Source organism: Oryzias melastigma, linkage group LG12 (assembly GCF_002922805.2).
Source record: "Oryzias melastigma strain HK-1 linkage group LG12, ASM292280v2, whole genome shotgun sequence".
Taxonomy (NCBI): Eukaryota; Metazoa; Chordata; class Actinopteri; order Beloniformes; family Adrianichthyidae; genus Oryzias; species Oryzias melastigma.
Genome location: NC_050523.1, coordinates 15,268,302 through 15,296,135, shown reverse-complemented (window position 1 = coordinate 15,296,135; position 27,834 = coordinate 15,268,302). Strand labels below are relative to the sequence as shown.

The 27,834-nt window shown below is 35.9% G+C and overlaps 1 protein-coding gene across 2 annotated transcripts; it reads right to left on the bottom strand.

Moving 5' to 3' along the window:
• Positions 1-2,696: 2,696 nt before the first annotated feature.
• LOC112163139 (patatin-like phospholipase domain-containing protein 7) lies at positions 2,697-26,692 on the bottom strand. Of its 2 annotated transcripts, XM_024299348.2 has the most exons (36): positions 26,538-26,692; positions 26,060-26,114; positions 25,846-25,920; positions 24,450-24,537; positions 24,214-24,296; positions 23,928-24,028; positions 23,701-23,841; positions 23,464-23,623; positions 22,975-23,055; positions 22,443-22,571; positions 22,267-22,347; positions 21,671-21,800; positions 20,460-20,525; positions 20,250-20,332; positions 19,948-20,103; positions 19,773-19,850; positions 17,695-17,900; positions 16,364-16,495; positions 16,137-16,260; positions 14,033-14,146; positions 13,835-13,901; positions 13,571-13,720; positions 13,191-13,254; positions 12,773-12,941; positions 10,181-10,363; positions 9,862-9,980; positions 9,549-9,705; positions 8,213-8,329; positions 8,040-8,109; positions 7,797-7,913; positions 7,533-7,681; positions 7,248-7,400; positions 7,019-7,138; positions 5,847-5,931; positions 5,371-5,486; positions 2,697-4,884 (listed from the first exon to the last, which is right to left on the bottom strand). In XM_024299348.2, exons 2-36 carry the CDS (start codon positions 26,111-26,113, stop codon positions 4,768-4,770), a joined length of 4,035 nt encoding a protein of 1,344 aa, XP_024155116.1. In that variant the 5' UTR covers position 26,114; positions 26,538-26,692; the 3' UTR covers positions 2,697-4,767. The 2 variants fall into 2 exon arrangements, with proteins under 2 accessions (XP_024155116.1, XP_024155117.1); XM_024299349.2 differs by lacking the exon at positions 5,371-5,486 and having other exon boundaries at positions 4,750-4,884.
• Between the last annotated feature and the right edge of the window lie 1,142 nt (positions 26,693-27,834).

Below are 27,834 nucleotides of genomic sequence, written 5' to 3'. Positions count from 1 at the left end.
ACAGCGGCTTCTCTTGTGGAACAAAGCGTAGCTCTGGATGGCAGATGCACTGAGAAGTACCACCCGCAGCAGGAGGGTCTTCACCTGCAAGAGTCTCAAGATCAGCACACTGAAGCACACTGGGCTGACTGTGTACTAAGAAATGCCTAAAGTTTGGTCATAACTAAAATTGTTTCATTTAGTTAATTTATTTCAGAACCCCAAGGACGTTCATGATCACCTCAAGTTTTACAGGCTTTTTAAATGTACTTAACCTTAATAGAAGCCTATAACTTATCTTATAAGTGTACAGATACAATCACACACACGTTTATGCAGAAACTCTATTTACTGCATAATCATGTCCAAATAAACATAATTCTTTCACATTGGGATTCATATTTTATCCCTTAAAAGGCTGGAACTGATAACACTCACTATAACTAAGAATTAGAACAACAAATGCAAACATGTAATTGAAAAATTAAGACAAAATGATTAAATAATTGAGTTAATTGAGAAGCTGCTTATTGGTGTAGTGGTGAGCACTTTTGCCTCACAACTAGAAGGTCCTAGTTTGAGTCTTGGCTGAGGCTTTTCAGTTTGGAGTTTGTGTTGTGCATGTGTTGATAATTCTAAACTGTAGCTAGGATAGCAGTGTGGACCTGAAATAGATGGACAGAAGGTGCTCAACGAATCCATGACTGAAAAAAATTATAAATGTATTGAATCCACCTCTTCTATTTGGAAAATATCAAGCCTCAGATCAACGTCTCGTTACTATTTACAAATATAAGTAGTTGCTATATGAAGCATAGCCTACATTTTTTTCTTTTACATTTATAAAAATATTTCAAACATATCAAGTAAAGTTCTGGATAGTTGATGATGAAAAGGTCAAACAAACTGAGAACACAAACATTTTTTTGCCATTTTATTTATTTTCTTAATGTAAAATGTATGTATTTTGTGTTGTGATCTGATCACATGACAAAATAGTTACTTTTCAGGGGATTGTCCTACATTTCTAGTTATTCTTCCTGTAATTTTCCGTTTCTGCAGCTGTTTAAACTTTCAAAACAAGGAGCTGGAAGTACAAAGGAAGACGTCGGCCTTTTTTTTAAATCTCATATTTAAGTTATTTATGTTTTCTCTTTTTTTATTGAGATCATGAAAAATGTGTTGCATAATGTTAAATATAAACTTGATTTAGTTGTTTTTTTTAATCATTAAAACTCTACAAATATTAAGTTTTCTTCACTCGTCTCTGTCAAATCAGCTCAGTGGTTGCCTCCATTTTATTTATTTATTTTTTGACATATGAAGTGAAGAAGCACTTTATCGCTCAGACATTGTGCCACTTGAGATAGTTGACATGCTAAAGTGCACAAATTTGGATTATATAACACAGCATTGCACTCCTGCAGCATGGTCAATAATGCAGTGTTTTTAGGCAACAAATAGTAGGTGCTTTGAGACTATAAATTCATCTCACCAATCAAACAAATGAAAGATGAAACATTTGCTTAAAAGCCTCCTAATCACAGAGGAACTCAATCTGTAAGTATTCAATCACCTTTGACATATTTAGACATTTTTTCCATGTTATGATGTAAAATAAATGCAACATTTAACTAAACTGATATAGTTTGTATTTTGGCATCTCTGCTCAAATATGAACTTTTCTTTGTGCAGCAAAATATTTGACCTACTTACCTGTTTAAATAAAAAAAAAAATGTCCTCGTTTTCCAAAACTCTGCATTTGCGGAAAGAGAAATGGGTGATATAAAATAAATAAAAAAAACCTCTTCTTGAACCAAAAGCTGGGAAAGGACAAGTGATTCACCATGCGCGCAACTTTTATCCTCAATAAATCAAAATATTAACTTGTTGGAGGTCAGAAAGTACTTCTTCTGCCCTTCCTTTTTTTATGTTTCATCTTGGTGGCTGTCACGGTAATTTAGTCCAGATGAGGTCAATGTCTGCCATAACATCAGCGGTGGAGCTCCTCCCATTCGCCATCAACCTTGACTGTTAGGACTCTAATTTCCAAAAAGCCTGCAGTCATTCACCCCATTTTTCCACTTCTGCCTGTAATGCATCGATCGAGAGGAGAGCCACTTCTTCCCCTGTCGCGCTCCTCTTTTTGCCCCTCCTGTGACCTAAATTCCCCCGCGCGCTCATTAATTAGCCACAAGTTTGGCCTCCTCCAGAGAGAGAAAAAAAAAACTCATTAGGGAGAACATCAATTAGGTGGAATTAATCATGTTTTTGTCATATTTATAGAAATGCTGGAAATGAACCAACAGCTCTTAAATGCTGATGTTTTGGAGTTAAAAAAATTTACTAGCCTTAATGCACATGCTGTCTAGTTTTCAAGGACATTGCATACAAAATGCAGCCATACTGAGCAAAAAAACATCTTTTTTGTAGGGATGCTGAGCAAATATGAAGCGAATAAAATCCACATGGCAACCACATTTCATCAGATTTTCATCATAAGCCAGAGTTAGGTGTGTGTGTGATCCGTTGGGCTTTCATTGTCTCCAGCTCTAAAATGTGACATTTTTATTATTTTTTAATGAATATTCCTATAAAAATTAAACAAGTTTGTGAAGTGTAATTGATTCATTTAAAAGCATTTGGTTAATTTGACAGCAAAATCTGAATGACGTGGCATTTTATTGTTTGTATATAAAACAGGAAAATGAGAATGTGAGAGAAATGTTTAACAGCTTTATTGATCCAAGAAACAGACAGAATCATAAGTGGAAATCTTAATAGTAAACATTTTATACAATGCAATAATCCAAATGAGTGTCAAATGAGGGCACAGATTGCATCTCATACATCACTCACCTAAGGCTTTCATATATTAACTTTGTGGCACAGCTTCATCCATTACATCAGCACTTCATTCATCAACGTGACCCTTTTATTAAAGCAGCCAATCGTTCATTCTGTCAGATGACATCATTCCTTTGTGCTTGCAGAGAAAAACAAAATAAAAACAAAATAATCTCACAAACAAACAGCAGTTTATCCGTGTACAAACATTCTTTTTTTTTTTAAACAAAAACAAAAACTAAAATGCTGTGACCATTTGACCTAACTCTAACTTTCCATATATTCAACTTTTATTGTTGCGTAATTCAAATCAACAAACGGAAGTAAAATGATCAAAAAAATGATTAAATCTTCACCACAAGAATTTCTTTGGAAATGTTATTGTTGATCAAACATAAATGAGAGTTTTACAACACAAATTTTATTGTTCTAAATATGTTTTTTTTTTTACAAAGTTAATATAAATGATTGACAAAGAAAATCATCACCTGTTGAGATTTTAACAATAAAACTATGAAATCCATATAAGTTAAAGAAGCCTAGAATTTGTGCTATAGATATACTTTCAATTTGTTTATATAATTTCATTTTTGAAGGAACTTTTTGTCTTCAGATTATAAAAAAACATAATGACAAGTATAAAGGCCAAATACAAATAAATACAAGACACTTTGGGCAAACATTCAACATTCATGTGACAGCTTAAATGCAGAGCTGAGTTGGGCTTCAGCCAAACTCTGCTGTTTAGAAGGTTTCAATGCACAGAACAGATTGGTGGAGACTCGTCAGCCATGAGGGGGAAATCTGGAGCTTTGAGGTGGACCGATCATTAATTCCCTGCATCTCTGTGGCACAATGGAAAAGACAGGACTGTGCCGACAGCCAAAGCAAAAGCGGATGCTTATTCTGCACTTTCTTTGGCAAAAAAAAAAAAAAACAGAAAAAAAAATCCAGACAGAGGAAGTTTCACTTTTTGAACAGTTGAAAATCTATTTGATTAAGTGGAAAGTTGACGAGCAAAGACTGGGAAGTGTTAATTTTGTGCTTTTGTTTGTTTTGCAGAGCTGCTTAAATAAAGATCGAGTAAATCTTCCTGTAAAAATATGAATCCCTGCAGCAGGACGGAATAAAGAATTGATCCACTGCTTTTATAAATAATAATAATAATAATAATAATTTCAGAATGTTACAGGAGTTTGGTATAATGTTTAAACAAAACAACAACAAAAAAAGATTTTTATGTCTTCCTAGAGTTGTTTATATAATGTAAATACTGTAAACAAAGAAGAGTAACAACATGTAACAGAGGATCACTCATAACTTTGACTTATTGTCAATATTTAGTTCAACTGAACCCTTTACTTGGCTTAACATGAAAAATAACAACAACCATCAAACTGAACAGGAAACTCTTTAAATGACAAACATTTTAAGTGATTTGAACAGATGTAAATGCCAACAATGTTAAGTTAGAAACAAAAGAACTACTTCATCTGACAGATTTGCGTGGATATCAGAGATCCTTAATGCTGCTTTAACTTGGTTTAAGGAATGCAATGAAAATTATATTTTTTTAATAAAGTAAACTCACCTATAAAGATTTAAAACAGCTTTTGGTCTAAATGCAGATTATTTATGGAAATAATGTTTTCTCACTTGCCCCGTTTATTTTTTTCCATATTATCCGGTGGACAGAAGTGATTTATGTAGCGCTTTAAGAAGTCATTTCAGCTATCTCAATATGAGAAACGATAAGGTGCTGCTCAACGAACTGAATACATGAGTGTTACTGATGCATTACTGATGGAGTGTTATACAAAGATTGTTCATTGGTTACATCTACACTGAATAAAACAACAATCAGAAAGGTCAGTGCTCTGAAAAATAAAGGAAACGCTAAGGAAGTAAGAGGTGGCGATTGAAGGCAGTGTTTGCTTGTTTTAATGTTTGGAATGCACTTGCTGGTTTGTCGGTTCCTCTGCTGGACCGTCAGCTGAAGAGAGGCTGCTGGTGTGTGAGGTAGCTGGACATTCTTCTCCACCCTCCATCTCTTCATCCTAAAATAAAAGGAGGGATGCTCCATTTCATTATTTTTCCTTCAACTGTATCAAACTTTTTTGAGAATAAAAATATACATTGAAATAATATTAACCAGAAGATTTCAGATAGAATTACACAGTAAAATATATGTAAATATTCATACATGTTCTTGTATGACTGGAGTTTTAAACGAAAGCTGAAGCATTTGCACAATTTTTGGAGGGTTTAACCCTTTAATACCTAAGGTGTCGCCAGTGACACTTAAACACAAAATTTTTAACAAAATGTAACATTTCAACCGTTAATGCAATCAACGTCATTCCAGTAGATTCTGAAGGAGAAAAGCGGCCGTGTGGCCGCTTTTCTCCTTCAGAATCTACTGGAATGACGTTGATCCTGTTAATGGTTGAAAAGTTACAGTAAATCAAAGAACAGAAACACTGGCGCTCTGGCGTTAAAGAGAAAACCCTCGAGCATCCAGAGGTTTAACCGAAGGTTCACACCGTGTCCGCGGTCTCCTCCCCCTCAGTGTGATCTCCATAGTGACCGTAGCCCTCCATGTCTGACAGAGCGCTCTCCAAAGCCTCCTCTTCATAGTCAGTTTGGTACTCTGACTCCTCTGAGGGTAAACAGTGGAGGACAGGAAACACATGGACTTAAAAGAATTGTGGAAGAGGTGAAAAAGTGAAACAGAACAGAAATATGTGCAACACCTTAAAGAAGTCACCCGAAGAAAAAGCTATAAGGTGAATCAGGAGTAAATTGCTATTTATGTGAATTAATTCATGCAGATGCGAGAAATTATCCAATTACACAGTTTCATCTGTATTTATATTTACATTCTTAAGTGCTAAAATGTAAGCTCTTAGAATGCATCTTTCATTTTGAGTATTTTAAATAGTTAAAAATCTCAGTATGATCACAATCTCCCCAAAGTGTTTGATTAAATACAGTGGTGTTGGAGTGACGGTAGCTTTACCATCCGCCAGTGCAGGTTTGACCGGCTCAATGCGGGACACGATTTCTGCCAGGTCGGTGAAAGAAGCATTTGGACACGTCACAACCTAAGAGAAGCAACGAAGAAGAAGTGAAAGGAAGCAACAAAGCCCTAAGCTTAACAAAACCTTAGATTTACATTTAGACTTTTAACTAATCTAGAGTTCAACTAAAATATTTCAAAATAAAATCCTTTTAAAAGTGACGTTTTGGAAAAATTCTTACGCTCTTACCATCGAGGAATGAATGATTTTAGATAAAATGTGCAATTTTTTTATTATTTTTTTTAACGTTTGAGTTTTCATTTCAAATTTGCTTCTTCTTTCTACAATGAAATCCATTCTCTTGAGTCATATTCTACAGCAACATGTAAATTCAAAATCACAATTTATTTTATGTGAAAGAATGACACCAAAGGGAAGCAAAAACGTGCAACTGTAAATAGTAATTGCCCTCATAAAATGCACACACCTCGTCTGCAAAGCCTTTCTGGTGCGTGTGCGGTTTCAGTGATTTAGGGGGTCACACATTCCCTCAACATTAATCCTACTTTCTCAATATTTTCCCTACACCTTCCTGATGTTATTGCCAAGAATGAGAACAAATATATATATTTTTTATCATTACTGTCCCCGTTTCCTGCAGTGCAGGTGCGTCATCTTTCATTGAGGCTGTTAAGAAGCACATTTGGAAGAGGATGAATTGTTTTCTGTGCCTTTCTAGAGAAAAAAAACATCCAACAGTTTTATTATCAGTTATCAATATTTCTGCCAGAAAGATGGAAACATACTTTTAAACCTAAGTGACAACATTGTATTGTATTTTGGAATGTAATCGAGTTGTTGTTGTTCTTGTTGTATAAATACAGATTGTAACAGTGCTTTCATTTATTATTTTTACATAGCAGACTGATTTCATTTTAGCAAACAGTAAACAGGAGTTAGCCTTAAGCTGTGATGCTGCACTCAAAAATATGTTATTTCCTTTCTTACCCCCTGCACCAAGTCTCTCGCTTAAATAATCTGCAAATGTATGTGTTAAATGAATGAAAAACAAGCTACAGACATTTATTAAACAACATTTTTTTATCTAAATGATTGACTTGATTTTAGTTTTGCCAAAAAATAAAACATGAGTCATGAATTTGGTTCTTACATTGTTCTTATTTTGTGTGTTGTGGAACTCCTCCTGGTGGCGGTCTTTCAGCATTTTCTCAATGACGCCACTACGACTCCACACATCAAACACAGTCTTGCCATGTTGATATCCCACTTCCTAGAAATGAAACGCTTGCATATGATTCTCAATTTCTCAGCTACAAAACTTAAAGATTAGAAATTGTTTAAAAAAAAAAAAGTAAAAATAAAATTTTTCCTCAACTTACAGCAATCTCATCAAACTTGCCGAATTCAAGAGTGCGGTATCTGTCTATCGGAGGTCGGATGTACTCGCAGTAGTCGCTGTTCTTAACGGACTCCAGGTGCCTCACGCAGCACACGTAGGCCAGGCGTGTCTGAATCTCTGCCATGTTCAACACCTGTTGAATTTAACTCACGGGTCAGTGAAAACTCTCCTGACCGACACCAGCGCTTTGGTTCAAAGGCCCCCATTTATGATGGAAACCTTATCCACCAGTTTTTTATGTGTTATTTGTTAATCAATTCATCACCTTCACTTTCTCTGCCAGGGGGTTGAAGCGTTTCCATAGCAGCCACCAGCCAGACAGCGAGTCGCCATAATTAGTGAGGTTGGTTTCATCCCGGCTGCCCACGTCAATAGCTATCACCACCTTGGCCCCCATGGAGCGTGCAACATCAGCTGGAAGTGAATAAGATAAGAAGAGATCATTAAATGCAAATATGATTTGAAAAAGAAAAAAAAAAAAAAAAAAACTTTACATCCCCTCTGATGTATTAGGAAGAATTTTAAATACCAGGCAGGTTGTTGATGTAGCCTCCATCCATCAGCAGGTGTCCATCTTTAGGGTCACAGAGAGGAGGCAGATACCCCGACAGGGACATGCTGGCACGAACGTACCGCCACAGAGAACCTGGAAATGCAAGATTTAATTCTCAAAATCGGATGCCTTTACAGCATTCCATGAATAAATAAAAGCAACCAGTCTATGGCCTAATGATGCACACAACACTGTCATTGTCTACCAATCAGTACATACCATCAGTGTGCACTCTCATGGCTGATGCAGTGATGTCTGTTGTGATATTAAAATATGGAATCCAAAGGTCCTGTTTATATTACATAAAAATCAAACAATCAGAAAAAAGTAAATGCACTACATTCAGTTATGATTCCTTTTGATAGGGAACCATTAAAAATAACTCAACTCACCTCGATCTGTTTGCTTTTGAAGACATTGTTGATGCTGGAGTTGAACGACGCACCAGAAAACATGGAGGTGACGGGGTAAGTCAAATCCAGAAACTTCTTGAAGACCGACGTCATTTCCTTTAGGAAAAACAGAAACAGTCGTTGCACTAATAGGAAACGAGCACAAATAATCGAAGCAGGTGGAAAAAAAAAACATTTGGAGATTGATCCCACGTTGTTTATAACATTTAAATATATATATTTTAAGAGTCTGAAAAGATTTTTCAATAAAATTTGCCATTCATAAATATTTTCACCTTGATCCAAATCATTTTAAAATCATACTTTTTTTAAATTGCAAGACCAAGAAAAGATCCAGGGATGCAAATAAAATAAAATTATCCTTCATTAAGGACACAATTGAAAAAAAAAATGCATATTTTGTGGTCCAAGTTAGTGGGTCGTAAAAGTCTTAAAAAGCATCGCATTTATGAATCTGAAAATACCTTAAAAAGCCTTTTAAAAAAAAAAGAAAATCTTGAATTTTGACATCTGAGCCCTAAAAATTGAGCTGCTTGAAACTTTCCTGAAAAAAACAGCGGGAGAATCAGTTGTTATGCACCAAAACGCTGAATTCTCATCACAGATTTGAAAAAAAGAAGAGCAGTAAAGCATCACAGCACAAACAACAAAGATAAGAAGTGACAGTTTTGATCACAACATGGAAATAAATAAATAAAATGAGAAATAATGTATAAAATGGGAAATTGACTGAGAAATTAGTCTTAATTTTTCACATGCATCGCGTTAAAAAAAGTCTTGAAACATGTAAGAACCCTGTAAATAAAATTAATAAAAAAAAATGTAATTATATCAAAAGAAAAAACTTGTAGTTGCCAAAACTAACCAGCATCTGAATCTAAAGGACATGCAGTAACATTTACATTCTGCAGAGGAATCTCTACATCTGAAGTCCCTGCTGGTGTTTGAAACAACGTATGAACAAGAGTTCTGCTGCGAGCGGCCATAAACCATATTCTGAAGTTTGGATGAAGGTCGTTCAAATATATAGTTGATTTTAGATGATAGATAGATCCAGGGTGGAAACAGAACAATCATCCTGGGAGATTTGAGCCCATCTTTCTAAATTCAATCTCTGTCACCTTCACTTTGTCCGCTTTCTAAGGGGTAGAAAAATATTCTCTTCTATTCTTGTAATAACCTAAAAAAAGGTCATAAACTGGTTAAAGACAACCTTAACTTTATGAGGGGTTTTATAGGTTGAATTCCTCCAGCTCTTTTAACAAGATGTCTCCCAAAAACACTTTTTGTAATGAGTGTTGAACACAACTCTCACCATGGCCCATTCTCTAGCCCTGATCCTCATGCGACTGTGGCTGCGGTCCTCAGCATACAGCGCCCCCATTAGGGAGCCGATCGACGTCCCACCAATCAGGTCTACTGGGATGCCAGCCTCGCTGAGGGCTCGCATTATCCCCACCTGGGAGCAGCCCCTTGTTAGTAAGGTGGAGAAATAAACTGATGAGAAACAGAGTCCTCTACAAGACTGGAGGATTATGCTCTTAAGCTATAAAATCTGACATTTTAAATGCAAACAACGTTCATTTTAAGAAAAAAATGTTACACAAAAGTGGATTACTGGAACACACCTTGCGCCTCCTCCTCCAAGGATGAGAGCAATGGCATTTCCCGTAAGAACGCGAGCCAAACGAGAGAAGTCAGAGTGGCGGTCTGCAGGCTTTTCAAACACACGCTGGTAGAGCTCCAACTGCAAAGAAAAAAACAAAACAATGCAATAATCACACAGAACCACAAGATTACTTGCTTTTAAGAAAATTAGAAATTTAAAGAGGTCAAAAACTCGACAGGAATGGAGGAAAAAACATTACAACCTTCACTCTGCCAAATAGGACAAAGTAAAGCGGCTTTGCTACAGATTTGAAAGGACAGAAATAAAAGTGTTCTAACCAGCTTGGGGAGGCTCCTTTTAGAGAAGACCCTTCGGGGACAGGAGAGGTGGAGATGTCTGGAAATCCAGCTTCGCATGTTCAGCCAGTCTACAGTTCCTTGCGGGGGAGGCCCGTCTTCTCTGTGCAGCAGAACCAGCTGCTTCTGGGCACGAACGGCACTTCCTTCCAACATGCGCTCCAGCTAGGAATAGAGCACGGGGCGCAGATGTTTGGAAAGGTTTTACATTTTTCACTTTCTTCTGCTTCACACATAAAATGTTTTTTTTTTTTTTGAAAAGTACTCAACTTTACCCTTTAAGATGGATTACATCATGTTAGGATAATTTGTGTTGCTTCTATTGGAATTATAAACTTAAGTGTCAGGAGAAAACCTACGGCTGCACATACAGATCATGCAAACTCTGCACAGAAAGGTTCTAACTGGGACTTGAACATGTTGTCCACTACACCACCATCCAGCCCCAATCCAGAGTCAGGTGAAGTATTTTTCAGATACATTGCGCCCCTACCGCTCAAAAAACAATAATTCAAAACGGGTGACATGGCAACAGAAATGATTGACAAACCTTCACAACACTCTGGTAGCAATGTGTTCAGTGATAGTCGTGAATTACAGAACAAGAAAATACAAACATCTTAATCCTGCTGTTTTTTTATTTTTTTATACTGAAAAGGACTTGATTTACATCTTCATACTTCTCTATAACAAGTTAAAATCATGTGTTCAATTATGTGCTGGTGTGATTGATGCACAAAATCTTAAAATAATAATAATAAATAAATAAAAAAAGAGAGCATGCATGTGTTAAAGCCATCTACACCTGGATGGACACGACTCCTTCACCGTCTGACACAGAAACCGGTCAGGATGTGTCTAATCGGAATCAGTCAAATCTGGATCTTTAATTAAGATAGCAAATCTTAATTCTACTTTTGTGCAACACTTTGAGGGTTTGGCATTCACATGCACAGCAATAATCAGACTTGCTGTGACCAGGCCAGTTTCTCCAAACTCCAGACAAAAACGTTAAAAATTAGAAGCTGTTTCACTGCGAAAACGAATTGTGACTTTACTGAGGTGCAACTCAGCAGTAAAATCATGATTAAAAAAAATCATTTTTGAATATAATTTCTGAAACATTGCAAAAAAAAAAAAAAGTTTCTGATTTTGCGCAATTATTAACAGTCAGCTGAAAATATCTTGAAGGACAACTACAAGAACATAGTGGCCTGTGAGCTCTCTCTGCCTCTATAAAAGCCAAAGTGTGTAAAAAAGGTGAGAGAGAGAATGTCCTCCCTTGTGTGTCATAAGATATAAAAAACCAGCCAGAGCAATGACTCATTCTGAGCCAAACAAATATTGATCTCTCTTTTCATTTTTCTCTCCATTCCCAGCTAAACAGGGATACCACCTTTAGGACACGTACTCTCACAACATCCAATTGTTTTTCTTTTTTTCCTTTATCCTTTATCCCCAAGAGAACTGTAAGACTGTTCAATCTGGGATATTTTTTAAATACTGATTTTTTTCCAGAGTATTAGCCAAATGAAGCTAAAATATTAATTCAATTGTATTTATATGGTCCATTATCACAAAAAATGCCTCATTAGGCTTCATGCTGGTAATTGTATTACAAAAAAAAAGAGCAATTTCCTGAAGACTCGCTCCAAGAAAAATCCTGTTTTTGTGTTTTTGATTATGTTGTGGCATTTTTCGATGATGAAGACAAATTTAAAAGAAAATTAGGTTTAAATTGCATTTTTGAGTATTCCTTTATTAAATCATTGTGATTTTTTTTTTATTTTAAAAGACTTTATTTTGGACAAAGAAAAAAAAAATCTGTAGACCACAAACTTCCTGCTCTGCTCTTTTTGAATGCTTGCGTTTGTAGACGACCAGGATCCATGTACGTCTTTATTTTCCTCGTTTAAGCCGGTATCTGGCTCAAATATTGCTCGCCATTTTTGTTGCATCTATAATGTCAGGTAGGGTGTGTAAGCAGTTCCTAGCAATGGGGAGGGGAAAAGGGGCGGGGTTGCTCCATGCTAACAACTACAAGGCAAATTTCTGTGGAAACTGTTGTGGAAAACAGATTCTTTGATTTTGTCTAAAAAGAGCATACTCATGACTGAAAAACCACTGAAAACAATTTTACAAAAGATCATAGGAGTGGGATTTTAAACAGAGTGAATGCTGAAGCTAAATAGATACTTCACATTCTATTAAGCAGACTCATCCTTTACTCCAAAACATCTTTAAGTCTTTGCTGCATCAATAAAATACAGTATGCTTAAACAATTATACATTGTTCTATTTTTCCCAACTCGCTGCCAACATTTCCTCACAGCTAAATCTGTTTCAAAATATTCTGATAGAACGACAGCTTTTCTGGAACTAGAATTAATCCTGCGCTGAAATACTTACAGGAGAATGAGCTGATAAGAGGAGCTTATAGTCAGCTGACCAAAATTGTTAAGATTTGTTCATTAAAGCCGGACATTAATGAATCATTGGGTTGTGTATAATAAAGACAAAAAATTTACAGCGATTTCACCTCTCACCATCTGCTACCCTGTCGCGGCATCTCACCTCTCCGACAGCGGGGTCTTGCTCTCCTAATCCCACGATAATGATGCAGTCAGCCTGACGAATGCAGCGCTGCGTCCATGGTGTCAGTGTGTAGTCGGTCTGATAAAGAACTATACGATGGATGTCTTCCTGTTGGCCCAGCCAGCTGGATAAACGGTACTCGTGGACACTAAAGAGGTAAGGAGTCTATTAATGACGCACGCACTAGATCAATTTTTCTGTTCTGTCAATAAATCATGCTCGAGCAGAATCTAATAAGGAAGTTAGAAAGACAGAAAGCCCAAAGCAAAGAAAATCCCCAACCAGCAATCCAGAAGAAACACACAGAGATTAGTTTAACTTTAATTTCATCTGGGTGTAAAGTCAACGTGAGAGGTCATAAATTGAAGCTTTAAAGCTCAAGGAAAGAAAATGATACCTGTCTAAAGCTGCAGCACCGAGCCTCTGTTTAATGATATCACTGGTCAACAAAAGCGTGGGTCCTGCATGAGATCAGATCATATTAAGAGTGGATGTCATGCATAAACTCTTAGAATTGAAGAACATTCAAAAGAAATGTTGGATTTCTATTGATTTATTTTACTTTTGTCAAGTTATTTTTGGAATCATTGTGTTTTTTTTCCCATTAACAGACAATTTTGACAAAATAAGAGAATAATTTCAAAGTACAGTGTTATGCAACTGTTTAGTTGCAACCTAGTTGCAGGTTTTCCTGTCAGAAAGTACATCAACTACACATTTGCTACAAATTTTGACCCAAGTTATAAAGAGCAAACCTGGGTTTTATTTTCATCTTACCTATGGCGATGAGCGCGTGCTGCAGCTCCAGAGTGAAGGCTGTCAAAGGCACCTCTTCAGATACAGGCAGCACAGCCACCGTTGAAAGGTTGGAGGCCGGATTTCCTGCATCCCACTTGCTTCCTGGAGATTTGAGGGCTAAACTACGAGCTGGAGATACATTAAACATGAAGCTTCACCAGGAAGCAACTTGAAAAAAAGGAAAAAAAAAGGCTTCTGAAAGAATAATAAGGCAAAGTTAAAAATAAGAGATAAAGCCCAGACCTGTCAGAGGACCGTTCACCTGCTGGAGAATCTTCTGACCGAGTAAATGGATCAATCTGGTGACAACCTTACAGGCACAAAGATTTTCAGAGTTTTACTTTTATTTGCTCCATGGTTTCCACAACATTTGCAGCATCAAATTTTACTTGTACTTAATGTAAAGAATAGTAATAAATGTGTAAATTAGAATTACAATACCTGTGGAAACTTTCTTTTAATAGAGCTCAGAGCTCCTTCAGGTAGCTTTGCCAGCTCAGAGTCACGAACAGCATGGACTGTGGTGGCTCTGTTCTGATGAGTTAAGGCCTCCACCTGAAGGAAGAGACAAATGTTTTGAAATAAACTGAGTTTAAAAAATGAGTTGATCAAAATAGAATGCAACATAATGCTTTAATAGGCCAACTATGCCTGGAAAAGAGTTAAAAAGCAGGAAACCAGACATAAAAATACTAATTCTGAAAATAGCATTTAATGTTACGTTTTTTTTTTTTAACTAATTCGGCAGAAAAAGAAACATAAGTACATTTCTATGGATGTTTGCAAAGTTGGCATGTTAAAATAGTATGTTGAAAATGATCTTTTTTTTTTCATTTAGACAGAAAGGGAAAAAATGGTTTAAGAACTAGTACAATTTTCTGTATCGTTTAAAAAGTTCAGAGTGTTTCCAGGAAAATAAAAAAGGATTAAAAAGATGAAAAGAAGTTATAAATATTCCCAACTTTCTCCTCCCATCAGGACTAAATACATCTGAGTGTTGGACACCTCTGTATAATCTTATTCCCACTATCATAGCAGCTGCAATGACAGCTTCCCTCCTCCAAGTAACAGTAACCATAGCATCCATCAGCCCAGTTATTCTTAGAAACAATCTGGCAAAAAAAAAACACCACACAAGAAAAACTGAAAAAGTAGGTGAACAAAACCAAGTAACTTTGCTTTCTAAAGATTTTTCAAGCATTAAAATTCAAATGAAAGAAAACAAATGAGTCACCACAAAGTACTGCTTAGCCACTCCGTATCAACAGATAAAACTACTTAAACTACTGGTAGGTAAATATTCAAACATACAACAACATAGATATTTCAACACAAAGAAAACCAACAGTAGTGAAAGTATAATGAAGAAGAAGAAAAAAAACACACCTCATAATATAATATGTTTTATAGGATATTATTCTTCTGAATCTAGAAATGATCTAGAAATCTGTTAAATCTATATTTTCTCAAATTCTATAAAGTTTTAGTGTTTTAAGCACAACCTATGGTATGTCTTGTATCCTAAAAAAATCAATCCTTTTAATAATAAGCATTAAAGCTATCTGTCCTTTAAAAAATTCAGTTTACAACAAAATAAAAGACACCACAGAGATGTTGTAGCTTTTTAGTACCAGTAGAACTACAAATATTCTATACACAGGTTTAATTGGTAAAACAAATATCAGTACAATCTACTGCATATCTGATATTTGACTGAAAGGGTTTTCTTCAAAGCAAAAGAAAAGTGAACTGTGTGTTCGCTTCCTATAATGTCAGATATGTATAAGGTGTTTTTCCACACTTTGGTGAAAATTCAGCTGTGCTCCATGATTCCTAAAGTGAGATTCTAGAGACACTTGAGCATTCAAGAGCAGTTAAATTTTCTTCACATAAAGAAGGGCAGTCATCTTTTCTTAATTCTTTTTAAATCTATAAGGCAGCTCTTTATGATCTTTTGCTCTTCATTTTTTTGAATATTTGTCACTTTTTTCCTGCCATTTTTTCATGAAAGCAGTTCATCACATTGAACCAGAATTTGACTAACTATAGCTTATGGCAAAATAGGATAAGGAGCAGCTACCTGGACTTAGTTCATCTTTTATTTTGAGGATTTTTTAAAATCTCTTCAACCAGAAACTTTTTTTTCTTCTACTTTAATAAAAATGAACCTAGATAAATGAGAATTTACACAATTGTGTATGAAACTTACTCTTCATTACCAAGAGAATGAAGAGTTTGAGAAATAATTTGTGGCAAAAAAAAAAACATTTACTTAAGTAAATATGCAGATAAGTTTATTTTTTTCTACTGAGAAGCTATCATTCTTATTTAGTTGAATTCTAATAACTGTTGGTGATAATTTAACTTTGTTGTTCAGTTGTTTGGGAAGTATTTGGATCACAAAAACACAGAAAACAGTCAAATCTATTAACGTACAAGTCACCAATTAGAACTGATTAATCATAAATGTCCACCTTTGTGGTTACTTTACAGTAAATGGCATTACTCTCTTTGTGCCCCTTCTGTGGACTCTCAGGTCTCTTACCACTCCAATCAGGTCACCACGTCCATATTCTCCAATCAGTTCCTTTTTGCCATCTTCCTTCATGATCACAGAGCGAAGTCGACCGCTCAGCACGATGAAAGTGCTGTCGGATTTTTCTCCTTGCCTGCAAAAAACAACAAAAGAAATGTTGTCTTTCATTGAAGACATCTTGATAGCTTGCATGAATGAAATAGCATTAATATAGGACTGTTTCACTCAAAATATACCTGTATACTGCTCGGCCAGCTTCCACAGCCATCCAATCCAGAGCAAAGTCTATCTGCCGCACAAAAGACGACATCCTCCTTGAAACCGTGTGAGCCACAGTCAGGACCACTTTTGGTTCCACACGCATTATCCTGAAGGATAACAGAGGAAAATCAATTTACACATCTAACTTTAGGAAAAATTTGATGGATGCATTTTGACACAATGTTTACTACTTCCATAGACAGAATAACATAAAACCATCTCTGATCATTCTGGCCTTAGTGGGGAACTTTAACTTCAAGAACTACAGAAGGACCATTGAAAACCCTTTTAAGGTCTGAAAAGATTACTTATGATGTTTGTGTTACATCAGTAAAGACGTGTTCCTATGTTGAAAAAAAAAAAAAAAAAGAAAATATGGGAGATATTTAATATTATGGTTGCATAACATAATCGCTTGTTGAAAACAAGCAGCGCTCTTATCTCTGAGATAGGGAAGCCTCTTTTCTTGGAAAGCTAAATGACAGATTTCAAAGCAGCTTAAGTGAAAAGATGGATAGAACAATGGAGGTGGTTTTGACTGCACTGAACCACACAAACAAAAAAAGAAAAAAAAAAAGACAAATAAAAAAATGTATTATGGAAATAAACACAGTTCATTCATCATTTTGTGTGATAGTTTAACAATGCCATCAAACTCTGCAGCTCAGAATTTGTAGATGAATTTGGCATCTATTATCAATAACTCTACTCCTCAACAACAAAATATTTTCATGCATTTCTTTTAAGAGGGCCATTACTCTTTAAAAACATATTTCATCCCTCATATGTGCATCAAAAGCGTGCAGCTCCCTCCTAAGATTCTTTCGAAGAAAATGTGTTTTTTGGAGCAACCAATAGTTGGTTCCATTATTAAAATTCCAGATTCATGAAGGAGTGTTTAACATCCTAAGGCTCCATCTACAATCATTTGTTTTAGAACAGGAATCATGAGCTTTTGTGAGAAAGAAAGTTGAAAGGTTTTTTCTTGGTTGTCAACGCTCCTCTGGTGATCTTATCTAGCAGTGATGATCGCATGATAGTGGGTTGCCAAATCCAGGACTCAAATGTGATGCCTCATAAGAATTACGAAGCAAATCCAGGTCTGGGCATTCATATCTGTTGGGCATTTCTGCCTTTTTATACAACTACTTAACCCCGATATTTGTTTAGACAGAGCGCAAAAGCTCAAATTTGAAGACAAGTTGAAATAAAAAAGTCATTGATTCACGATAAGCTGCTTAAACCCGTTTAATCTGAAAAGACTATTTGTTGCTGTGTGGATCTTCATGGTGTCGACGTGACTCACTCATAAAAGTGGGTTTTGGAAATGGAGAGGAAGCTGCAGTCTCTCTGGGCCCGCACAGTAAATATGAGAGGCTCTCCAGTCAAAACTGCGAGCTGACCAACGAGCTCTCCAGGATGAGTCACAAACAGCCGCGTGTCTTCTTCACGGTCAATCATGCGCTGGTACACATGAAGGAGGCCCGAAATCACAAACTGGATGCTCACCTCCTAAAAGGACAGAGAAGCCACAAATGAAAGAGGAGCACATTTAATAAAATGATGAGGATGATGATTGAATACATTAATTATTTTAAAACAGAACTTCTTTTTCCTTATTTTAGTGCCAACTGTACCAAACTTAAAGAAATGCTGCGTTTATGTGCTGTTGGAATGGTCAGAAAAAATCTCTGCTTGACTCAGAAATTACACATAAACTTCAGAAAAACAACAAATCTGAAAAAATAAAATAAATAAATAAATAAAAAACCCAAATGCAGAATAACTTTCTGAACCAAGACAGTGGTCTGTGTTTCTATATTTCACCACCTATGGCCTATATGTCAAAGTCAAAGTCTGGGGCCGGATCCGGCCCTCCAGGTAATTTTATCCTCCAGATCGTTTTATTCTATTGTTATTAATGGCCCAATGTTATCATGGGCTTATTTCTAACTTGTTTAACTTTGACAAAATATATTTTTGTGGAGAGTAAAATATTGAACGGTATTTAAGGTTCAAGTTGATTTATTCTGGAATAATTTTCCTGCCTTTTTATTGTTCAGAATTGTGTTTACAAAAAAGCTATGGTTTTAAAGTTTTAAAAATTGGCAGTCTGATAACTTTTTTGGCTATTTTGGCATTTACTAAGATCTTTTAGGCTATTTTGGAGTTTAACCATTTTTTCAGCTTCATGCTAGCTGTTTTGGCTAACTTAAGCTTTTTTTTGTTTGTGTTTGTTTTTAAGGCTAATGTGGCATTTAGGTAATATTTTAGTTGGCTATCAGATTCGGCGTTTTTAGCAATCAGCTTCAGCTATCAGCACTAGCATCTTCAGCAGCCAAATTCAGCTTACAGCATTCACACTAGTATTATCACAGGTAATGCTATACATCTGGGTCATAATTATGTTAAAACGTTACAGTTTTAAAAATTTAGTTTTAGAGTGTTCAATAAATATTTATCCTGTTTGGCCCGCATCCTAAGGTGGATTTGGGCCCTTGTATGATTGAGTTTGACACCCCTGATCTATGGGAAAACACCTGTAATAATGAAATCAAGGATTATCAATAAATTTTATTCTAGTTTGGCGGGCCAGATTAAATAGTTTAACGGCCATAGTTTGGCCACCCCTGAGCTATCCCCTAAAAGATTTTAGTACTAGACTGTGTAGTCTCTGAATTTTAACACAAGTTGTACACATGCACACTACTTTTTTTTTTTTTTAAGATGACAAATATTACTTTATCCATTTGCCAAATTAAAAACTTAACATAAAAATTTCACAAAGACTATTCGTGAATCTACTGATGATGAAAACTTTGATAATTTATTAAAAATACATTTAAATAAAAAAATGTTTAAACTACAAATTGTTCAAACCCTACATTAGTCCATCTAGTGAGCACTAATGTACACTAGTTTTTCTTCTGAGACTTTTGGGATATTTCCAGGGCACTGGATTTTGGAATTGTGGATTCAAACACCTCAAAAAACGGAGAGTATCCTAAATAGTGAGGGAATGCAAAAACAACTACTAATTTTCTTTATCAAATCAATAAAAAAAATGATCACAATACCTGTCCTTTATTTATCCCAGGGGAAAATGTCATTTTCAGCAAAACTCTTATCACCAAATTTCAACACAGACAAAAAACAGAAAATCTATGCAACCAAAAAACTGTGCAGTGCAAATGAGCAGTGTGTAACTGAAATACATGATGCTGTCTGGTGGTTTTATGAAGTATGTTGGTTTTCAAAGAGGAGTTGGACAATTTCAGGAAGGAAAGACCTCCTGTGGCTACGTTCTTGCTAGGGAGAGTCTTAGAGGATCATGGATCACAGAGACCAGAAAGAAAGCTGCAACTGTGGGAATGTTGTTCTAACCTGGTCTCCTTGACGAGCTATCACAGAGCCAGCTTTGACATGATGGAGGGTGACTCTTCTTTCAAGAAGCCCAGGGTCCTACAAGAGTAAAGTGTGGGATTTAAAATAGTAAAAATCATTTAAGATTAATAAGAAATTATTTTAAAATTATGGAATACATTGAGGATGCATGTACCTGCAGTTGGATGATGCCCTGTAAGTCTCTCTTGGCAGCCTGGAGGATTGTGTTGCTCTTACCGAGGTGGACGGCGTCAGACTGCCCTCCACTGTCAGTGTAATGAAACACTTCCGATGGAGTGTGCTGCATTGTAACGTTCTTTTTCAGACTAGACTAAAAGGACAAGAGCATGACAAACATGGAGGGACAGAATTAGTAAACAGCATCAAATAACTGGATAGAAATAAACATTTACACCGTTTGACATTTATGTCAACCTGAGTTTAAAAAGATGTAGAAAAATAACAGGAAACTCTTACTTTGTGAGTGGCGGGACTGGATGGAGTCTCCTCTATTGTGACTCGAGCTCGTTCACAAGCCATGTTCAGGTCATTTCCTGTCACTACAGATAAAATGACAATTATTAAGGGTCTGACAGCATTGTGACATTAGTTAAGAACGGTAATGACTTTAGACTGGAAAATTACCACAGGGAAATTAATCTTTTATTAAAGAAAACAGTGTTCCACCTGTAATATCAGCTGGCATTGAGGTAGATCGCAGCCTCTTGTTTGAGGGGCTGTCCTTCACACCATCTGTTCAACAGAGAAGAACCTATTTATATCACTCTGTTTAAAGACAAAAATCACAAAGTGCTTCACAATGTACAAGTGAAATGAAATAAAAAATGATAAACAAATTAAGTAAAATAAAGTAAAAGAAAAAATAAAAAAAAATACGAAGCAGGTAACAACAGTTGCAGGAGAAAATATGTGAACCCTTTGGAATTACTTGTTTTTATGCATAAACTGGTCACATGATTGTATTTAATAAAACATGCAAACAATGGTGTGACGTAAACAGGCAATGATGTTTTCTCCATTGTTATGATTTAATTGAGATAAAAAACAAAGGGACAATTTTGTGCAGAAATTGAGCTTCTTCCAAAGGGTTCACCTGCTTTCTCTTGCAAGTGTACAAAATTAACTAAAAACTTGTCTTAATAAAAAAAATGTCCTTAGAAGCCTTTTTAAAAAATAAGCAGAATCAGCTAAGAAGAACGTCAAAGGCAGGGCCTTTCAGACTGCTACTGCTAGGAAGGTCAGGTCTCTACAGGTTTTTAAACTTGGCTCTTGTGACCTCTTAATGACCTTAAAACATTAAGATGAAGGTTTCCTTGAAAATAAATTATATGGAAAACACTATAAACCAAGTTGACCCTAGAAAAAAATTTTAGATATTTTTTCTTATACTGAAGCCACTATGGGTTAAGGAGATTCCGGCCCAAGTAAGGAAGGGAGTCAGCAATTCTGAAATATATATATTTTAAATAAAACAAAAGCTTGTTTTAAAGCTCTATGAGTTAAAACTAAAACTTCAAAAATAAATTCTAGATTTAAGCGGTAGAAAATCTTAAGAGAATAAAACTGGAGTCATGTGTGCCCCTCTGTTTGTTTCTGTTAAAAATCGCGCAGCTACATTGTAGATATGATGGTGACGGGTGCAGATTTGTCAGGATAAGTGAAGAGGGAGTTGCACAAGGCTAAACGAGAGTGGATAAAAGCATGTAGGATCAGCTCCAGGCCAGATTTTGGAAGCAGAGTTCTCAGTTTAGAAAGAGAACTAAGAAACAGTTTATGCCAAACGCCTTGGATGGGTGTTCAGGGTACAGAGTTAGTTCAAAATATTTTCAGAAAACATGTGTATATTAGGAATATGGGTGAGCATGCATGTGTCAGACCTAGTTCTCCAGAGATATCACTGGACCCAGAACCCAACTCTTCCTGGAAGTGGAGACGACGAGTCATTTTTCCAGAATTTGCCTCGGCCATCACGCTGTTCAAATTAGACAAAGGCACAGCCTGGCTCTCCTGTCAACCAAAAACAAATAAGTTAATGTCATCATGTAATAGATTTTAATTATTTTAAGAAAAAAATAGAAGGATGAGATGACATGCATATCAATCTTATTACATCCACAGGTTGGGATACTTTTAAGGAATGGATGTTGTGTAAAAAAAAAAAGATTGAATTCTCCAAACTTTTGGTGAGCATTAAAGGAGTTGCCTTCGGGAAAAACTTCTGTTTCTTTTTGTAAATCTTTGGTTCTTATTTTTTAAAATGTCAATTTAATTTATTGGAAACACTAAAGCCATCAATAAATCAAAGTGGATCAGACATAACAAAACAAGCGAAAACAGAGACACAAACTATGCAAGTTGCTTAATTTCCATATTTTTTTTTACATCTGCACTGGATTTTTATATTCCCTCACACGGGAGCATAAATCTTTGTTGGCTTTTCTATGTGCAATGTGACCGGGATTTTCCCTCCTACCGGATTGAAAAGCTCCGTTGTGAGGCCTAGATAGTTGTGCAAAGCCAAAAAGGTGACTCTCTGAAGGCGCACCATGATAATCTGAAACATAAACAAAAACAAAACCGGTAAAAGGACACAGAAAACAAAACACATCAGATTTGGTGAAGTTCTGAAAATGAAAAGCAATTTCTTACTTGAATCACACGCACAAGTGTCTCTGGGTATTTCCTGAAAACTGAATCAAAGGCTGATGCAGGTAAACGCAAGATAATGGAGCGAGTTGCAGCCCGGGCTGATACAGTCTTATATGGAGCTGGGTAACCCTAATGAAACCGAGGAAAGCATACAAGGTCATTACACAGTAATCTTAACTGATCTCTTAAGATTAGATATTGAAAAATGTGAATGTCTAGTGAAAGCTGCTCGGAATGGCACATGGAATTAAAAAAAAAAAAAGTACAACTGTCAACGTGCATTTACAAATAAGATAATATTGTCTATTTATATTTGTAGCAAAATAATACAGGAGTATTTCATGTGTTTTGGTTTAAGTAAAAGTCCAGATTTAGATACTTCTTCAAAATAAAAGCTATGACAAGAAATCACAATAAAAAAAATTCAGTTAAAGAAAAAAACTTGACTCCTCAAAAATGTGAAATGTTCAGATTGGAGTGCAAGTGACAACTGACACTAGTTGGATATGCGATGACATAAGTATTAACTCACGGTGATGATGTCCAGAATACTGAGCAGACTATGGACACTGTCTCCTGGTAGTACATCTTTCACCACAGGCTCAGTTCCATCCTTAAAATAAATAAAAATGAACTCACATTTTTGCAAAAAGGAAATGGGGAAAAAAAAGCTGAGAGTGAGCGTTTCCATGCATCAGATTAAAAGGTGAAGTCTCACACTGAGTGTGTTGGCGCCCTCTGCTGTTTTTTTCCTACAACTCCAATTATTTTTTTTTTTGTTTTTTCAGGAAGTGAAAACAGCCATTTTACTGTTCAAGTCTGATTTTTCTTCACTTAAATTCTGTGTATAGATAATTTAAAGGCTAGTGAAACCACCATTGATAAGATGTGTGTTGGTTTTTCCACGTAATGCTTATGCATGAAATAAAAGCAAAGATTATTGTTAACGACAAAACTCAAGAATTATTTGTAAACTAGTTTCTTTTCTATTATTTTCTTTAAAATGTTGGAAGCCACATACATTCTCTTGGATGCAGAGTTCAAGTCGACCGTCCTGAACTACATAGATGCTGTCATCGTCATCTCCTGGCTTGAATAAGCTCTCGCCCTCTTGAAGCTCAATCAACACCATGTGGCGGCACAACTCCAGAAACAGAGGCTTCTCGAAATGACCCAAAACTCTACAAGAAGTTCCATAATTACATTTAGACTAATATACATTAAAAGCAAATGTGCAGAATGCCCTGCACTTGATTACCTAACATTCTTGAGCATGTACAGAACCTCTGAAGGCAGATTTGAGCTCTGCACTTCAAACTCAGTCAAATCGGCCTCCAGCAAGGAGGGAGGGGGTTCTTTGGGTTGCAGGGTAGGGGGGTCTTTCCGGATTCTCAGGATTCTGTTGAAATGGAGTATAGTAGTATTTAAAAAACCATTACTACACAAAACGTATTTGAACACAACTAAAATAGTAAGAGTGCATACTTGCGAGCTATGCTGAGGACTTTCGTCCTTTTGCGTGTGCGTTGTGGTTGCTTTGACACTAATGTAGAGGACGAAGGAGGAGTTGAAGACAGCGTTTGGACCTTAAAAAAACCACATTAGGAAAATGAAATCCGGTGAGATCCAGAGTACAAAAAAAATGTAAAAAAGTCCTTTGAATTGACATTGACCTAAATGCTTAGGTCCTTTTTTTGTTTCAATTATTGACAACATCTCAGCAGTGCATTTCTCAAATTTAAATATGTCAATAGAAGCAAAAATAAGCCACCTTTCGCATGATCTTCCTTCCATAGAAGAGCACTTTGTCACGTTTTCTGAAGCGATACTGAGGAACACCTGCTTGCTGCTGACCTTGTTGCAGAAAGGAAATGTAGATCAAAATTAGATCTGGCAGAAATGTATATAAGATATAAATGCTAAGAAACCTTTGAAAGAAGCCAGAATCACCACAAAAAATAAAACCCTTAGATATTATGAAGTTCAGGATATAGTTGAGTGACTTACGAGAAAGTCTGTATCTCTTGTAAAGGAATAGAACCACTATGCCAATCAGAGAGACGACAACAGCTGCTCCAATTACTATGCCTGTAAGCTAAAGAATAGACAAGATTTAAAAAAAAAAACAGTTGAATGAAAGATATTGTTACACAATAGTGCAAAAAATACATTTATAACAACATTAAATGCAAATCAACAATTTGATGTAAATTATATTTTTTAATATTTCCTTAAATAGAACAGAAACAAATGTAAACACAGTTTTACTTAAATAAATATGACTTTCACATTTAAAGAGCAGAAATAATATTTATTAAAAAAAAAATCTGGGGAAAAAAACCCAAACTTGTCAACACCTTATCTGTGCTCATTTGAAAAGTTGCATATTGTTCACTATTAAACGCTTACTGAAAACTTCCTTTAGGTCAAGTGGACAGGAGAATAACAAACTTATTCAGAAGCCACCATAGTGTTTGATCTGTTCCTTTGGTTTAGGCCTTAAAGACCCACTCCGATGAAAATTGTGTTTTTAATGTGTTCCTATAGCATTGTTGTCATAATGGAGGACATATATAAAATAATTCAAGATTAAAACTGCATTTCTGAGTATTTCTTTATACAAATCATGTTGGATCAGGAGCAGATGAAAACCTGCTGTTTAAAAAAGGCTAAGGCTTGTGATGCAGCAACTGCCATGGATGGGTCAAAGTCTCCCTTCTAAGCTTCAAATCTAAAAATCCACTAATTGTAGGCAAATAGATCTATGTACATCTTCATTTTCCTCATCTGAGCTGTTATTTGGTTCAAAACTGTACATCCAAATAGATCTGATATTGCTCATGTTAGCTTGGGGTTGTGATGAGCTGTGAGCTAACGGGAATGTGTGGCCACAACCCACAAGCAAACTTCTAATGAGCTCCTGCTGAGCTGCAGAAAATATGTCTCGAAAGAAAACAACACAGGCTTTTTGGCTTGGTTAAAAACTGCATAATCATAATTAAAAGACCACTGAGAGTGATTTTACAATAGAAAATATATATATAGCTGGAGTGGGACTTTATATCTCTGAATGCAGGTATCCAAAGGTTCTTGCTGTTTCACAACAGCTTAGAATGTAATCAAGAAATCCTAGTTCTTAGAAAGTGCACATTTCTAGAAGCCAGAATTTGGACAAGCCTGTACTAATATATTCTAATATTTTCACCATGCTTCTTCTTTTTTTAATATTTGGGTTTAAAACAAAAATAACTTCAACTAAAACAGTGTAACTAACACCACTGGCAAAATACAGCAAAAAAATAAAACCGTAAGAGATTTATAAAAAAAATAATAATTATTTTAAAGGTTATTAAGTTTCATTATACTAAATATATATATATATAAATAACAATGTAAGTCATACCATTGTGGTTTGCATCCTCTCTTCTACAAACTGTTGCACTCTTGCTTTCAGGACATTCCTGCTGTTCAGCAGCACCTAAACAATTCCACTCGGGTTAGTGAAGTCGTTTATAGATCAAATGTTAATGGTGTCCAACAGCCTCTAAAGTAGTAAAGGTTTCACAATAAAAGGGCTATTTCTCTCATGACAGTTCATAAAAACACAAGTTGCTTACTGAACTGGGCCACTGTGACTGACACACGTCTGCCTCGTCTACGTGACGGTCCATCCTGCAAGGCAAAACAACAAAGCAAGCGAAAAAAAATGCACCAACTGCGTTTTAATAGGTTAATTCAAAACCAAACGGAAACATCTGGAGCTGTGTTTTTCCTGAAAACATGAAAAGAGGAACCTGGATGTTTACACATTAGCAACAATCAGCTGCCTGTCGTCGACTACCTTTCGAGTCTAAAATAAGACACATATCGGCGGCATAAGAAAAGCATAAAATCCTATTTTTACACCCCAAAACAGCACGAGTAAAGGCTACTATAGCTTTTATGAAGTTAAATAAATGACGAACCTCTTTCCAGGCAACATTAGCTTCAATATTATTAGCTAGCATTATTTGAGGCAACGGCGAAAAAAATGACCTAATTAACTTCAAATTTGATATATACATTTTTATACATGAGGTAGAAAACAAGACTTACTTTGTGAGGTTCGAAATCAGCCGTTTCTGTCAAGTTACATCATGAAAGAGACGAAGAAGTTAGCAGCTAGCTAATAAAGTTTTCTTTATGCTGTCATTTGGGTTAGCTCCGCCCATGCCTTGTTATCACGTAGCAGCTCAGCCAATCAGGGACGAGGAAGTCAAGGATGACAGTGGGACCAACTGACTAATAAAATTTTACATTTTGTAAATCAAACTTTGCCAAACAAACTTTTTACCGGTACAATTTCCGGGTATACAGACAAAAAAATAAAATAAAATATATGACAGCCACATGTGTTTCCACCTTACTTGTGCAGATGTAGGGATCAGATTATATTAAATTAGATTAACCAAAAATACACCAGAGCTGGGACATGTGCATGGTTGCAGATCCACATAAAAAATTTTAAATAATATTTTACATAAATCTTTTTTCTTTTTGATTTTGTATTAATTGGATAAAGTTTAGAGGTGCAATAAAATAATTTTAAATCCGTTTATATCGTTATGACATGTTCTTGAATTTGAATTTATTTATTTAATAGGGAAGGATATAATTTGCAGCGTACTGTTTTCTCATGATGAGGGACATATATAAAGAAAATTAATTCAAATTGCATTTCAGAGTATTTCTTTATTCAAATTATTGTGAATCAGGAGCAGATGGCAAAATACTGTTGGAAAAAGCCTCACTAGTGATGTAAGTGCTACACTTGGCACACCTCAAGTTCCTGCTCCTCTCCATTTTTATGTATCCTCTTGCAAACAAATAGTTCCATCTATGTCTTTGTTTTTGTCGTCTGACCTGGAATCTGATTCAGAATTGTACAGCTGGACAGCTCCAATATCGCCAGCCATTTGTGTTGCACCAGTAATGTTAGGTTGGGGTTGTGAGGGGCTGTAAAATAGGAGGAGAGAGGGTAAATAAAGGGATGATGGGATTATGACACGCTTACTCTATGCTGACAGTCCCGCCCACAACTTGGAGGCACATTTTTGATGAACTCCTGCCGCTCTGCAGAAACTATGTCCTAAACAATGTAATAATTTTTTGATTTTGGCTAAAACATAATAATTATGATTAAAAGACTATTAAGGTCTGTCTCTTGTGCTTTGGTTTCTGTGTTTTTCTTTTGTTTTCTTGCGTCCCTTAGCTGTTACTTCTTCTGGGGGCCCTCCCCACCTGGATTACGCTGGAGATGGTCACAGCTGCTTTGGGGTATCTAATTTGTTCTCACTATTTAAGGAACTATTCTTAGTGTTTTGTGTCGTATGTGTTTGAACCATGTGCTTTG

Excerpts from the sequence above, each read along its gene's own strand:
- LOC112163139 (XM_024299348.2), bottom strand. The coding sequence starts at position 26,113 with ATGGACCGTCACGTAGACGAGGCAGACGTGTGTCAGTCACAGTGGCCC. Across the intron at positions 25,921-26,059 it reads AGTCACAGTGGCCCAGTTCA|GTGCTGCTGAACAGCAGGAA; the intron begins GTAAGCAACTTG and ends GGAATTGTTTAG. Across the intron at positions 16,496-17,694 it reads TCCAAAACCCACTTTTATGA|GATAATGCGTGTGGAACCAA; the intron begins GTGAGTCACGTC and ends GTTATCCTTCAG.